Raw genomic sequence first — 15641 nt, 5'->3', positions numbered from 1 at the left:
CTTAGTTTTATTTTGAATTTCGTTGGCACTTATGGCACTAATAGTGCCATAAGTGCCAAAATGACTATTTTATTTGGTTTTATTTTGGATTTTCGATGGCACTTATGGCACTATTAGTGCCATAAGTGCCAAGATGGCACTTATGACACTAATAGTGCCATAAGTGCCTAACCCGACCCGGCACGCGACCCGCGTGTCTGATCCTACCCAGTCCGCCTCATTAAGGGCAAAAGCGTCCAAATCAATAAAAATGGCCAAAATTTGTATTTTTTCAATGTGTGGCCATAAATTGTGTTTTATGCTTCATTTTGGCTACTTCAAAATTTTACTCTTAAAAAAATTGGTGAAAGATGCCAGGTGTGAATCCACGTGGGTCATGAAAAGTTCCACCTCCGTCCACTCCACCCTACCAGCCTTTCTCCAAAAATTGTTTTCTTTCTCATCGTAATTTCACACCACCTACACCGATACTCCATTCTCTCTGTATATCCATCTAGGGTTTGGGTTTTTCTTCCCAATTAAAATTCCCCCAAACTTATGGCCAAGAAGAGGAAATCCGATGCGTCGCGCCTCGATGAGGTCGATCGAGGGATGTACACCACTTTCTGCACCGCGGCCAACTCCCTCTCCCAGCTCTACACGCACGCGATGCACCAGCAGCGCCTCTCCTTCCAAGCCGGTGAACGCCACTCGCTGGTCTCTGCCCTTTTTATTTTTATTTTATTTTTTTCTCAGGATATTGTGCCTGGGTTTCGCTTAATCGCCTTATAATCAATGGTTTTTCGTTGTTGTTGATTATAGCTGTTGTCGGTGGCGGTATAGGTGCTACTCTCTGTCGTCTATTTGCCGATATATTCATGTTATTATATGCAAATAGACAGTAATTATACCGCCTGGCAGAATGCACCGGTTGTGTCATAGATTTTACAGTTGTGGGCGGATGAATCCGTCTGAATTGACTGAGAAATATGGCTGGTGCGCCTCAGATGTATGTGAATTTGATCAAAGGGTTCACCTTTTACTTTTCTTAGGGGTTTGGTGATTTTTCAGCTGTGTCTTTTGGAGTTACACTTGGTCTTTAGGTTTAAACACCAAATAATTAGGTTTAAACTATCAAATATTTAGGTTTATTGATTGATGTAACGTTATTGAGCACTGATAATTATGGGTTCTGTTCTGTGCTTGATATATTTCTTGCAATGCTCATTATTTTCTTGTTCTTTTACCAATGTAGGAAAAGCTTTACAATTGGATTTTAAGACAGCAAGAGCATGGGGTTAGAGTGATGAGCGGCGACATACTCGCATATGTGCAGGTTTATTCTTCAACTCTATAAGTTGCTATAATATGTTCAACACTTGTTAATTAGTTCTAGTGCACTTTATCAATTCTTAGTGCTTATGGAATTGCTATGCTGGATTTTCTTTGTACTCTTCGCACATTGATATGTGGCTTGGGGTTGCTAATCAATATTTCTCTGCATGTTGCTTTTTCTTTGTTTCTATTCTGAATTAGAATTTTGTAGTGTATCGAAATATCAGTTGTATGAGTTGTAAATTGTGTTTGCGGTGTTGAATTCTGGCAGAAAGCTGGATGAATGATCTAAGAATGTGATTATGTCATTATGATATTAGTTTCTTACTCAGCATTGGACCTGGATGGTTTTCATGTGGCTAGTAAAATTTTAGTTCAAAGCCTGTGCGGTTCCTGATTAGTTAACTTCAATTCAAAACATGTGCACATGCAAGTAATTTTTTTTTTCCCTTTTACTTGGTTAATTATTAGTTGGAAGTAATTTAATACACTATGACAAGTATAAATTTTCAGACTTCAAATTGTAATTTGATCTTCTTGTGTTTTGAGTTATGGCTAAGAACCGCATATGTCTTCTCCAGACTATCAAAAGTTTCTCATGATATTTGAGGCTGCTGACTGCTGCTAGGCATTTTCGTCTCTGTTGATGAATATTTTTATTGGTACTCTGAATAAGCACACTTTTTCCAATTGTGGTAGCTTGGTACTGGTCAGCTATATGGTAGAGAGAGTGACTTTGAGAGATACATATTAAGTTGATGTGCGTCTTTACTCAATATGCATTGTTTCTTTGTCATGAATATTTTGTGGTGAGGGGCACAAAACAAATTCAGAGGATGTTGTTTTGGCTGCTACTCAATAGCCTCATGCATTTTCTGTCATAGTTGTCTGGTCCATCATTTTCTTTCACAGATTTGTGGTTGAAATGAGAGCCCTACTTTGGAAATACTATAACTTTTGGCATGAAAGAAGGCACTGACCTGACTGCTATAACGATGAAGTCTCATAGCTGGTAGATAGCTCAGAGTTTGCTTAAGTTGCCATTGAAGCTCATGGAGCTTGGATTCTTTCTTTTTATGTTTTGTGCAGTTTCTGTATTGGTCCAATTTCTAATATGACAAGTTAGAAGCTGGATGGACTAACGTTGTGACACCTTTTTATTATTTTCAACATATGCAGAATGAACTTGATTATGGAACAGAAGAGCCTCCTCCATCCCCAAGGTTACCCCTGCAGCAGCAAACGCAACCGCAGCCTAATAATAATTTAATGCAGTTACCTCAAACAGGACTTCCCATATCTTCTAATGCATTTGGTCCTGCAACTATTGGACAAGGACCTCGCGCGGGCAATTCAGATCAAAGTAAAAATTCTGTGTTTTCAAATGCTCTCTCTAGTCCAGTGCGTCGGACTCTCCAGCACTATCACTTATCACAGGGTGGTTTCTCCTCAAACAATGCCACACGGAGCAATGAGAACAGCACCAATCAAAACAGAGATACCAACCCTCTCAGTTCCAACGACACTTCAATGGATATGCATTCTGATAGTCCAGGCCATGACTCTCCTTACTGAAGTCCAATGTATGTCTTGGAGTCGGAGAATCCCCTCGGGTGATGAGAAAGCGATGAAATTATGGCGGTGGTGGCGGTGGTGGTACTTAATGAAGCAATTGCGAAGGGGGATGTGTAAAAGAAGTGAAATTGAAGTGTGGAAAAGGGTCTTGGAAGTGCATAGGTGCCAGTTGAAAAGGATTAAATAGTTTCAACGGAGACATAGTTTCTCTTCGTGTTTATGTTTGTCTAGTATTGTCCCGATGTCATGATTCTCTGTTTCTTATGGTTTTGGAACATCGAATGTGTCGAAATATCCTATATATAGATATATTCATTTAGTTTTTCTTGTCTCAGAGATTGGGTGCAACAAGTGTGGGGTTGCTGATTTTTAGCTGTTTTTGATACTGGGTTTATAATTCTATACACGATTCATAGATTTGGATTTACATTTGCTATTATAATAATATAATTAATCGACATTGAATTGACGTGCTTGATTTGTTTACGGTTTGCTGGAACTAGGTTTAGTAAGGTTTATCAATTATCAAAACTAGTTTGAACAATATTTCTGAGTTTTATACAATTAAGTTCAATTAAAGAGCAATTTGGACCCAGCAGCAAGTGATAAATGAAGAAGTCGAAATGCTCGAATTTTTTTTTTTTTTTTGAAAAAGGTACTACTATAAATCAAAGATGAGTAGCAGGGTACTTAGCCCAAACAGGAAACATTACATTATCGGCATACAACATCAAAAGGACACATAACTCAAAACAGAATACAATAGAGAACCACCTTCCGCCATCAAGAAAGAATCAATAGACTTTAGAAGGAAAACAATTGCTGGGGTCCAACATCCACTTACAAAAAATGTTTGGGAGTTATAGCTTATCTTCACGTACAAAAAATAATATCGTCATATTTTAGTATTATCAGAGCATTCTTTCTTGAACACTCTCTCATTACTGTCTTTTCAAATCTTCCAATACGCGTATTACCAAATAATGTTACACGTCAATTTTCCTACCTTGTTTCCACCTCTCTTGACTTTGATCGGACTTTGATCAGGTTCAAATTATCCATGAATTTTTTGAACAACTTTTGCAACTGTTAAGTCTGTAACTGTGCGATATTTAGAGCCTTAGACATTACGACACACCCAACAATTTTATTTTATTTTATATATTAATAATTAAACAATTAAATTTAAAGATCATGTCATGGTGGATTTGAATTCAAGACCTTTGGCCTTATACATCAACCATCACATCGCTAGGTCAACACACTCACATCAAATAAATTCTTTTGATTCTTATTATTAAATTGAAATTTTATAAAAAAAAGAAAAATGAAAAACCCGTGAAAGCACAAAGACGCAAACTAGGGGCCCGAGGCTCGAGAAAGAGCTCGTCAAAAGAAAGAAAAAAACAAAAACAGGAAACGCAGGAAGCCTAAAACTTCAGCGTACAGAAACTCAATCTCAAGAATTAATCCATGTTGTTGCAGAAGTCGTCCATCTCCATTTCATCCGACCAACGTCTTTTGGAGATATTATTCATAACACAGATACTAGCACTTCTGCTATTATCGATAACAAACTCCCTCGGCTTATAACCCATTTCCTCCGCATTACGGAGTCGACTCTTTATGCTAAGCATAAATTCTTTTGATTCTAAGCATGAAGTATGTGAAACTTTTATTATTTGGGTGATCGGTGTATAGATACATGAACTTTATTTACTTTTTGGTATTCAACATGAATTTTAAAATCTAATTATAAAAATATGAAATTTAAATTTATTCAAATTTGGATCCATTTTTTATTTTTCTCAAATCAAAACTGTCTTGGAAGGCCTGAATCTTGACGTGGACAAATCGGTGATGAGATACGACGACATTGTTTTTTGTTAGAGAAAAATAACCCAAAACTAAAATTTGAAACTAACCGATAAAAATTTGTCTACAAATTGCACAAATTCAAAAAATCACTCATAAAGCCAATTTTGTCATTAAGATTTGGGGATATCAACCGTAATTCACAAGCCTGAGCATCGAAATCGCACGTCGGCATCGAGGGTGGCGGTTGCTCCGACGATCGGTGCCTGCTCAATGGTCGTGGAACGTGAGTTCACATGCTGGCATGCGGTGGCAAGGAAGATCGATGGTGGTGCAGTTTCTGCAACCACGTTTTCGTGGGGTGGTAATTTTTGCAGGGGCGAGTCGTAGCACGACTGAAATTATTGTCGGGCCTTGTCTAGGCCGGCGACGTCGTCGCTAGGACAATAGAAGGTCGATGTGCGAGGGTATATCTCCCCTTAAACATTAGTTAATATTCTCCTCTTAAACATTAGTTAAAAATGGAAAAGAATAGGGTTTGGGAGAGGAAACCTGCCACTACAGAGAGAATGGGAGATGGAACAGATGTGAGTGAAATGAAAAAAGGGAATTAGATTAGGGTTTTTTTAATTAAGAGATATATCTCCCCTTAAACATTAGTTAATATTCTCCTAATTATTTTAAATTTAAAACTGAGCTTATTCTAGTGGAACGTCTTAAAAAGAAAAAACGAATCTATTAGAGTGGGACAAAAAGAGTATATTATATAGATTTCGAATATGCCAATGGCAATTTTTTTTGGCCATTGAGAGTCGTGAATAACAACATGGAAAAAGGACATTTCATTTTTTTTCTATCTTGTTTTTTCCTGCATTTTCACATAATTACTCAAATTTATGATTAATTTTTGTTTTTAGAGGGGAAATCTGTGAATAATTACAATGTACTATTTGTATTAAAATCGATATTTTCTTTTTCAAAAAATAGGCACTGAACTCGGTATTTTCAAATATTGGATTTTTCAAAGGATTAAAGGCCAAGTTGAAATGAAAAAAAGTTACTTGCATCTTCAAATTTATATGTTGAAATTAAACAAATTTGAAATTTTAATGTTATTTCCATATATTCGGATGCACGAATCACGATGAATTCATCCTAATTAAATCTTACTCCCTCCGTCCCGCTATTCAAGTCCCATTTTCCTTTTTGGGTTGTCCCACCGATAATGTCACGTTTCCTAAAAAGGAAATAATAAGGGGATGCTTAACTCACTAATTGTTCAACTAATAAACCCTTAATTAACAGCCCATTCAAAAACACAATACAATTTTACGCACAAGAAGCATTCAACCCTAGCCCCGCCGCACCCACCCACTCACTGTCACGCCGACCCGCCGCCCCGCCGTGCCGGACCGAACCACCGCCCAGCGCCGGACGGCCCCTTCTCTGCCCAGACGCCCAGACTCGCGCAGTGACTCCGCTCGGTGCCCACTGGCCACTGCCGCTGCCCACTCCGCGCAACCCGCGACCACCCCTCGGCCCTCGCCGCCTCACCACAGCCTCCTCCGCTCGCCTAATCTCAAACCCTAGTCGCTGCTCTCTGCGCCTGAGTCTCCACCGCCGTCGTTTGCTCGTCGCCGGAGGAAGCCTTCTCCTCCACCTTCACCTCAGTCTCGGCTCTCTCTCTCTCTGCGCCTCGACCATCAGAAGCGGCGGCGGAGTGCGAGCGGCGGCGGCTTGAGTGAGAAGATGATCCAGATCTGTTCCTGAAATTTTCACTCTCTGTTCATGAAATTTTCTCCAATTTTGTTTGAGTTCGATCGGTTCGAAATCTATTTGATTTGTTTGAGTTCGATTGGTTCGAAATCTGTAGATTGGAATTGTTGATTGCAGATTTTTGTTCTTGCAAGTTTTTCACATTGGAATTGTAGATTGGAATTGTTGATTGCAGATTTTTGTTCGTGTGGTGTTCTTGCAAGTTTTTCAGATTGGAGTTCAGATTTTTGTTGATTCATAATTGCAGATTTTTGTTCGTGTGATTGTAGATTGGAGTTCGATTGGTGTTCTTGCAAGTTTTTGCAAGTTCGATTGGTGTTCGTGTGGTGTTACTTGCAGATTGCAAGTTTTGCAGATTGGAATTCTGCTTTTGTGTTCTTGCAAGTTTTGCAGATTTTTGTCAACTTATGCCCATTAATTTTTAATTTGGGTTGGTAAAAATTTCATTAAACAAGCATAAAATTAATATAAATAAAATTACAGATTATATGAAAATAAATTAAAAAATTTAAGTCTTTTAATAATAATAAATTAGAAATAATTAGTTATTCCTTAAACACAAACTAAATCATGTGGACCACACTCTTAAATCATCTAATTTGCTTCTCCTTAATCTCCGTGCCGAAAAGAAATGGGACTTGAATAGCGGGACGGAGGGAGTACTTCTGAGGAAATTCATGTTTCTCAGTCTTAACACAAATTGAAAAGGGCAGAAGAAAAAGTGAAAAGCAAATGAGAAATAAAAGCAAAAACATGCTGACATGGCACGAGATGGCATTTGGTTTTCATGTCCAAGGAATCGTATAAAATACTAAATAAAACTCTCGGCTCCTTCCATTAAAATTCAAATTGGGGCACCAAAAATTAACGCAATTATTCCCGCCACCGCCGATTTTCACACAATCCCAGCCAGATCTGCGCCTGCTATTAGCGATCTACATGCCGCGTCAAGGTACTCGCGTAACTCGATCCGTATATTTGCGAATTTTGTAGAAATAATGATCTGTTGTTTTTAGGGCGGACCTATAAACTGCCCTTCGCCGGCATAACAGTTGAGCAAATTATATTTACAGCTACTGCTTCTTCGTGTTACGCGTCTCTAAGTATGTTAATTGCTGGTTTTACAGTCAAATCTGAAAGAGTCGATGTATTAATTAACTATCTGGTTTTGATTTTTTTCCTTATAGTAGCTATTTTTTTGTGGAATTATAATTAACATCATAATCATACTGCCAACTCAACTGTAAGCAACTGGAATAGTATAATTTATTGTTTGGTAGTTGCTTCTGTTTGACAATAGTAGTGGTGTAGCTGTTGCTGCTGCCTCTGCCTCTGCGCGCCCATGATTGTTTCATTTACGAGAATCTGATAATGTATGAACGACTCCGAGATAATTCGGAGCTAATTTTGTGGTGTCTTTGCAGTGACAGATGAGAAAAATTGCATCCTGACTACATTTATTCTCAAACAACTGCTTTCATTTGCAGATACTCTTCCATGAAGTCATATAGACAACAAAAGAGAAAGAGAGGTGATATCAATAGAAACCAGGATGAATGCATGGGTATTAATCTAAAGAAACCTGCAAATGAGACTGGTCGGGGGCCTCTGAGCTCTCTAGGTCAGGCAACTGCATGAACAGCATCTGCTTTACTAACCTTTCATCCTGACTGATTTCTTGCAAATCTACTGGGTGAAAAAACAAAATGTTGTATATATGCTTTCTTACGTTTATGAACATTGTTTCTTAAAAATCTAGATTTATTATAATGGAAGCTTGTGTATTATCTTGTTTAGCCTGTTTTTTAATGGTTAAAGGCTCTCATATTATTTTGTCTCTACTGCAGAAAATATAATGATGCCACATTTGGATCCTCCAATTCAACTGCAGATTCCATCTAGAAAAATTAAGCTGCAGCTTTTCCCAATAAATGGACAAACTCGCCTAGGATTAGAGAAGGTATGAAAATTTTCCTCTTCCCGACTGCCCCACCCCATACAAGAAGTTTAAAAATTGGATGAGAAAATGCATTGCGTTGTTGGTTTATTACAGGATGGTCACAATCCATTTTTAGAGCTAACACTAAGTGCTCGGAAGAGGATATCATCAGTGGTTAGGCATCTGGATGCTAAGTGGAGCTCTTCAACTGCAGTGACAGGTCAACTCATGCTTTTTCCCTATAACACAAAGTTGGAACAGTTGGCATCATGCAGAAGATGGACTTTGAATGATAGTGCCTTCACTGTATGGGATGTGTATGTTGATGTGGGCAGTCCTTCCATTTTCCGCCTAAGGTCTGAAGTCAGTCAATTTTGCTTCTTAGAAAGCTTCACCTGGAGTTTGAATATTCGACTTTGTTGTTTTGATTTTTAGGTATGGTTGGTTGTGCAATCATCAGCCTGAGATATTTGGCGGACTTTGTAATTCTAGTCTTCTAGAGGCTCATACAGGTTTTGAGGACAAGGGCTCGCCCAGAAATTTGGTGATCCCAAATCACCAAGAGGAACAAACAAATGAATCTTGTGAAGTCATTAAAATACAAGGAAATGCTGATGAAACTTTGCGTTCAGATGTGAATCAGCTGAAAGCTTCAGATGCACCTACTGGTTTGGTGGTAATTTTCAGGTCCATCTATTCACATTTTTTTTGTTTGCTGGCATCTATACATTCTGAAAATAGAGCATTTGATAAAAAAAATAAAATAAAATAGGCAACATGTATAATGTTCTCATGAAGATTGATAGAAAATGGAATATGTAGGGATTAGCTCCAATTCTTAGCTGAATTGCTACAGTTCCTTGACCTGGGTAAAATATTGAAGGAAGTTTTATGGAGTTTGAAGTTGCTTATGTAATTGGATGAATGTTAATGAGTTGTAGGAAGTAAATGGAATTTGAATCCTGAATTAGAAATTGTAGGAATAGGATGAAGATTGACAGAGGCCTGCAAGAATTATCTTCTTGATAAATTGCTTGAATATCTTCTATACGGCTGTAATAATAATAAAAAAAATCTTCTATATAGCTGTGCCTCTTAGTATTGTCTCTAGATCATGCTTATGCTTCCACCCTTGCATCTCGAATTGTACTGAATTTGCATTTAGTCATTTATTGAAGTTCTGGCAGAAGGATATTTTCTAGGCTAGTTGATAATCCTTGTACAGAGATTATTAGGTCATCAATGTCTGTATTTGTTATTGTTAGGATGATAAAGTGACGATTGAGGCTGACCTAGTTCACCCAGGTGTACCTTGGGATGACAATATGACCATCTTGAGCATTGGAGGCCTCCTATCTGAAATATCATTGCAGGGTAAAATTAATGAATCGTTTCCCAGCTCTGTAAGCAGATCTCAGGTGCAGCCAATTGCACTAACATCCGACATGAGCATTCGTGATCTGCTCTCTGAAGATTCGTTCTTGGGTAAGATGAGATGTTCAAGCATGAAACTGGAAAATGAATCATCCTTACAACCTCTATTTCTGGGATCCAGTGATGTAAGCATTGGAGGATTATTTTCTGAGGCATCATTACTTGCGAAATTGAAAAAGTCAGATACACAATCAGCCGAAGTGGGGCATGCACCATTCCAATCTCCATGGGATGATAATTTTACTACCTTAAGCATTGGAGGCTTGTTATCTGAGGCATCCTTGCAGGCCAAGACTGGTGGTAAGGTGGAATCAAAAGAGAGCAAAACAAGCTTGGAGCCTCTTGCACCTTCTCGATCCTTAGAAATTGCTGCCCAATTATATGCACCTTCCCAAAGGCCAAAACTATCAATGCATGAGCCAAATTTGTCCATTTTAGATGCTGAAGAGACATGCCATGCTTTTCCCATTCAGAGGCTTCAATCAAACAGAGATGTCACAACTTCAAATGCAAGAGTTGGTTCTGGTGGATGCAGCAATGTTGCAAGCTCAAAACAATCCCAGATAGCAAGGGCTGCTAAGGTTTGTCTGGCACTCATTCCTTGATGAACTTTTATTGTAACTACATTGTTACTTTCACACGTATGTGTAAGTCTAAAGGTACAAAAGCAACTAAATCTGAACATAATCAAATCGTTCAAAATATTGAGACTCTAGATAGCGGTAATGGTTCTCTGGTCTGAGCAATGAAAAATTGTGGCTGGTAATAATTTTCCGGTAACTACTATGAATTGCTGAAATATAGCTCGATCAACTTAGATGCCTTAAAAAACTGGAAGGTTCTCTCAACTTGATAAAAGCTGCATGCTCAAACAAATTAAATTGAGAGATGCAGTAGCTATCTTCTACTCTTTGTATATTTGGAGTTGCATGGTTGATGATATAGTAAAAATACATTATCTTTGTCCATTGTAGACAATCAATGGAACGGTTTTTCCCAAAGATTCTTCTCGTGAAGGATTGGAGACAGATCTTTTGGCTTGTCCTGTAAAAGCCTTTGATGAGGATAGCAGACTGTGGCCTTTCGGGCATCGATCAGGTTGCAATGCTCTCTTTATCAATTGCTTAAACAACTAAAATTTTCTCATGGCTAGAGCCTTCCGACTAACTAATTATGCATTCTTACATGTAAAGCCTACAAACTAACAAAGTATACTTTGTTATGTTGGTAGAATGATCCTTCGATTGGCTATTGGATGCAGCTGGAGCTGGTTGAGATGGTATTAATCTGCGTAAATATGAGGTGTTATTTTCCAAGAAAGCAATCAAGCAGAGAAACTTGCCATGGACTTGAATTGGCGTCACAGAAGCTTCTAATGCAACAACCGTGCATCTTGACTAAATTTACTAGTTTGCTTTTTGATCAATACTCTTGGGCAAGATACGTCTTGGTTGAGGACAGAAGAAACTGGCTCCTCTCTCTCTCTCGCGTTATTTGGAAAATTGTTTACTCGAAGGTACACTGTATATTATTTACGCAATAAGATGAGCTTCTCAGCAGGGCAAGCTGTCAGCGACTCCTTAAAGTTTAAACAATGTCAATATCCAGTCTTCTACTATATCAATTATACTGTACGCTCTGGGATTCAATTTCTTGATATTAACACTAATAAAATTTTATTAGTGTTATCCACGATGACATATACGTCATGAAAGTTAAGTGTGATAGTGATGATGGTCATGTTTGGCGGCATAACATTCAACTGAGGCTGCTGATCACAAAGGTTCAAATCTTGGATATCACTATGTTCCTATGTCGATTCTTTCAGGAAATCTCGAGCAGGAATAGATGTTAACTTTTATACAAGCTTAACTGGTTATTTGAGATAAAGCTCTTACAATCCAGCTCAATGCAACTGAGAGCAGGCTTAACTTAATTTTTCAGTACATTTAATTACATCTGAAAATGTTCTCCTGGACAATAAAACAAGATACTGATTGTTAAAAAGTTTGAGATCAATTTGTTAACTACCAACCATATTCTGGAATCGGTGAGTTTTTCAAGGAAAACCACAATACTCTGTGTGTGTTGGCCAAGCGGTAAGGGGTTAATTTCCAAGGTCAAAGGTCTTGCGTTCGAGTCCCTTGTGACGCGACCTTTAAATTTCTTTATTTAATACTGTTAGTTTATAAAAAAAAATAAAGTACATCTTTGATCTCTATCTTAGTTAGTCGGACAATTCTTTGACTCTTATTGTGCTTTTCCATCTCTAATTCCAGTTCATCAATAAAAAAAATAAAGTACATCTTTGATCTCTATCTTAGTTACTCGGACAATTCTTTGACTCTTATTGTGCTTTTCCATCTCTAATTCCAGTTCATCAATACACGCCATAGATTAGTGGTATGAAATACGTGACATGAGATGAACCAAGAACACATTCATTCATAAATCATATAATTATCACCAAATAAAGCAGTATGTAGAAGGAGGCCAAGAGGGAGAAAAGGATATGTACACAATCCCACTTCATTCTAAGTAGCAAGATTCATGACAAAATATCACAATTCTCAACAATGGAGGAAAGAAAAGATCACCTCCCTCCTCACAAGTCACAACAACTTGAAATTTATATAACATCTTCAAATATGCAGGAGATGGGAGAAATCTCATGAGTCATAATGATTTTCTGTGAATTTGCTCTTGATCCACTTGAAGCTGCTTCTGAGAGATGATTTGAGCCTACCTTCCACAGCATACATGTTGTATCCAGCCACCCTCTTCCTCCTCTTCACCTCCGGGTTGTCGGGCGGCCCGTTGAAGCTGTACGACTTGGCCCGATCTTCGAAGTCGAATCTTGCTTCAGCATATGAATTAGAAGAGTAATAAGGGAATGATTTACTCTTCTCCATGAAATTTTGGGGTGTGGGAGAAAAGCTCAAAAGGGCTAAGGATTTATTATGGGAAGAGGAAGAAAGTGCACATATGATATATGGAGGTAAGGCGAGACAAATGCGTACGTTAGTGCGGGTTGCATGGCCCATGGGATTTCAAGATGAAAGATTTGTGTCAACATTCATGTATGCCATTACTCATCTCTACTACCTCTACCTGTTTTTCTATTTTCATTTTTTTATGTCATCATGCATGATATTAAGATATAGTAGTAAAATGACATAATATTTGGATTTTTATTCACATATAATTGCACACGCTTTAATGGGTGCATGTGCGGTTGATTCAAGCACATTCACCTTCCTACTTTTGAGAGATAACATTTACATTCTCTTGTCAGAAATAGGATCAGGTAGAACTCATCCTTATTTTTATGTATACAACAATATATTTATTAGTGTCCCATTTCCCTTTTTGGGTTGTCCCATTAATAGTGTCTCATTCCCTTTATGGCAATATTCTCTCGCTCTATACCTAATATTTAAATAATTTTCACCAACCCACTTTATCTACTTTCTACACACTCCCTAATCTCCGTGCACAAAAGAAATGTGACACTACTAATGGGACGAGAGTATTAATTTAAGGGGCCGACGTCTGAGTTAACTTGGAGATGAAAGTCTATTTATTATTTAATACCAAGTCAAAATAACCCTAAGTACTAAATATAACCAGGATCAAAATTGATCTGTGAGACAATGTTAGAATATACCAAACAATCCACCAAGAATAAAAGGTGTAATCCTAAATGATGAAAGGGACGACCTTCGTAATCAAATTCCTCCCCAACTTGAAAGTTTTTTAGATGAATAATATATAAGCACTTGATTGTTTACATGGAATGATGATAAAGTAGGAGTTGTGTGATAAGGTTGGTTGGGTGAAGTAAATTAGAAATAGTGGTTTAGTGAGTTGGGGTGGTGGGCCCCAGAAATATTAGGTTAGGAGGAGTTTTGGGCCCAACATGCTTTTAATATAGAGACACCAATAGTGGGAGTGCAAGCCCTCCACTTTTAAAGCACCCCAATGGGGTTGTTTTCTGCCTTAAATTCGTGGCCCTTCTTTTGTCTCCATCTTATCTCAACTCTTTTTTCCCCATGTTTCTTACGTTTTTCGAGCAAGCGACTCCGATATACTACTCTCTCCCTAACATTGATATTATCTTTTTTTTTAATTATTATTCCATTGATCTTGTCTTATTTTTATATTTAGTAATAATTTTACACTATAAACAATATGGTCTCACACCTTTATACATTTTTACTACACTAATTATATTCTCCTTAATAACCGTACGCAAAAAAAATGGGATAAGTCTAATGGGACGGAGGGAGTACTACGGTATCATCTCCTCCTAAAATGGCTACTTATTTGAGAATAATATGAATTTTAAAAAATTAATTTTGTGTGTGTGTTATGAGTGAGTGGTGTGAGATACTTATCAAAAAAAATAAATGAATACTCGGTTTAATGACAAACTAAAAAGAAAATATAAATGCTAAGGGAATATTATTTATGATGTTTATGGCGATAACCGCACACCATATGCAAAATTTGCACAATTAATGGCCATCACATCTCGTGAGGTTTCGTAACCAATTGAAAGATAGCCCCTAATTTTGTAGGCAGAGATATTTTGATTATCAAGGTACTCGCTAAATAATGTAATTTCATTCTTAATTACAAACTCCCATCCGCCGTGGCTACCTAATCGAGTATTCCATTATTTTAGTGCAGTGGAAAAAATTGTACTCGATGCCTAAAACCTGGTCCTACTAGTTCATTACAGTTGGGCACAATTTGTATGATAATGAGTTTCTTAGATACAACCAATATATAAATAAATAACAAAACAAATATTACGCTCGACACTACCAATATTACAACAACTCCAAGCCTGTACATTTTTTATTTTTTTTTCCAACAAAGAGCCACAGTGACGACATACATAAACACACTGTAGAATCGAACTCATGATACTGCTAAGAGTCTTCATATAGGAAGCTAGCCTCGAGCTTTAACATCGTAATGTACAAAATAAGTAGAAACTGCAGAAATGAATAATCCACAATGTCAATTCCTAGGTCACATGGCTCAAGCCCTTCCTCACCACTCAAGCATGCGCAAAGCACTCTCTTTATTCAGACAACATATTAACTACCATGAAAATTGTTGTTGTCATCTGCCAGCCTGTCCTCTGTTTTCTGGTATCTTGTGTCTCCAAAAAATGATAACACACACAGCAGTGTGTGAAGAAACAAGTAGAAGCATGCTTCACTTTGCAAAGGCAAGATGTCCGCTACTACGCTAGCAGCTCACAGGGAGATGTATGCTCTAATCTTAGCATCACTACTTGCAACTTTATGTTTATGTGATGGTCTCATAGATTTGGAGCAGCACAGCTTAGTGAAGAAAAGTTGGCATTGAGTGAATCTGGGAGGCCCACGGATAGTGACTATAGAGTTTATATTCAAATTTCAAAGCACACAATGTATACAAGTTACTGACCTCAACTGTTTCCATTGATGGAGATTAAAGAGATCGGCCACGTTCTCAACATCATCTGTCTTGATGTTTCTGCATTGAGCAATAAGGATTCTGCAGATTCTCTTTAGAACAAACCTTGCCAAGTTATCTATCATCACCGAGTAGCCTTCTGTCATTAAGTCCTTGAGCAGAAATTCCTTCTCATGACTGGTTTTGAAAAGGTAATAAGGTTTGCATAACCAACAAAATTACCTGAAAACAGACACACAAAATTGGGTAAACTGGGTCTGATTTTAGTTGAGATTTATACCAATAAAATGCAGCAAATTTGCCACATCAAGCAAAA

At 37.7% G+C, this 15641-nt stretch overlaps 3 protein-coding genes across 11 annotated transcripts in view; 2 read left to right on the top strand and 1 right to left on the bottom strand.

Annotated features, from left to right (window-relative positions):
• The first annotated feature begins 381 nt into the window (after nt 1-381).
• LOC131021696 (uncharacterized) lies at nt 382-3223 on the top strand. Its single transcript, XM_057950974.1, has 3 exons — nt 382-696; nt 1235-1315; nt 2494-3223. The coding sequence occupies exons 1-3, from the start codon at nt 538-540 to the stop codon at nt 2887-2889; spliced, it is 636 nt and encodes a 211-aa protein (XP_057806957.1). The 5' UTR covers nt 382-537; the 3' UTR covers nt 2890-3223.
• Nucleotides 3224-7239: 4016 nt separating this feature from the next.
• Nucleotides 7240-11487, top strand: LOC131021694 (TSL-kinase interacting protein 1). 9 transcript variants are annotated; one of them, XM_057950970.1, is made up of 9 exons: nt 7276-7432; nt 7968-8101; nt 8328-8440; nt 8534-8775; nt 8855-9095; nt 9685-10434; nt 10828-10951; nt 11085-11098; nt 11132-11487. In XM_057950970.1, the coding sequence occupies exons 2-8, from the start codon at nt 7978-7980 to the stop codon at nt 11087-11089; spliced, it is 1599 nt and encodes a 532-aa protein (XP_057806953.1). In that variant the 5' UTR covers nt 7276-7432; nt 7968-7977; the 3' UTR covers nt 11090-11098; nt 11132-11487. The 9 variants fall into 9 exon arrangements, with proteins under 9 accessions (XP_057806956.1, XP_057806953.1, XP_057806951.1 ...); XM_057950968.1 differs by having other exon boundaries at nt 11047-11098; XM_057950973.1 differs by having other exon boundaries at nt 7240-7432; nt 11085-11487.
• A 3145-nt stretch (nt 11488-14632) lies between these two features.
• LOC131021689 (crossover junction endonuclease EME1B-like) overlaps nt 14633-15641 on the bottom strand; it is a 45744-nt gene continuing 44735 nt past the window's right edge. Inside the window, exons 13-14 of the transcript XR_009101038.1 lie at nt 15317-15547; nt 14633-15241 (exon numbers count right to left, since the gene is read on the bottom strand). The gene's annotated coding sequence lies outside the window, so the exon portion shown is untranslated. The remainder of the gene's footprint in view (nt 15242-15316; nt 15548-15641) is intronic.

Source organism: Salvia miltiorrhiza, chromosome 4, assembly GCF_028751815.1.
Source record: "Salvia miltiorrhiza cultivar Shanhuang (shh) chromosome 4, IMPLAD_Smil_shh, whole genome shotgun sequence".
NCBI lineage: Eukaryota > Viridiplantae > Streptophyta > Magnoliopsida > Lamiales > Lamiaceae > Salvia > Salvia miltiorrhiza.
The sequence above is the reverse complement of the archived record's forward strand: the minus strand, read 5'-3'. Positions and strand labels throughout refer to the sequence as shown.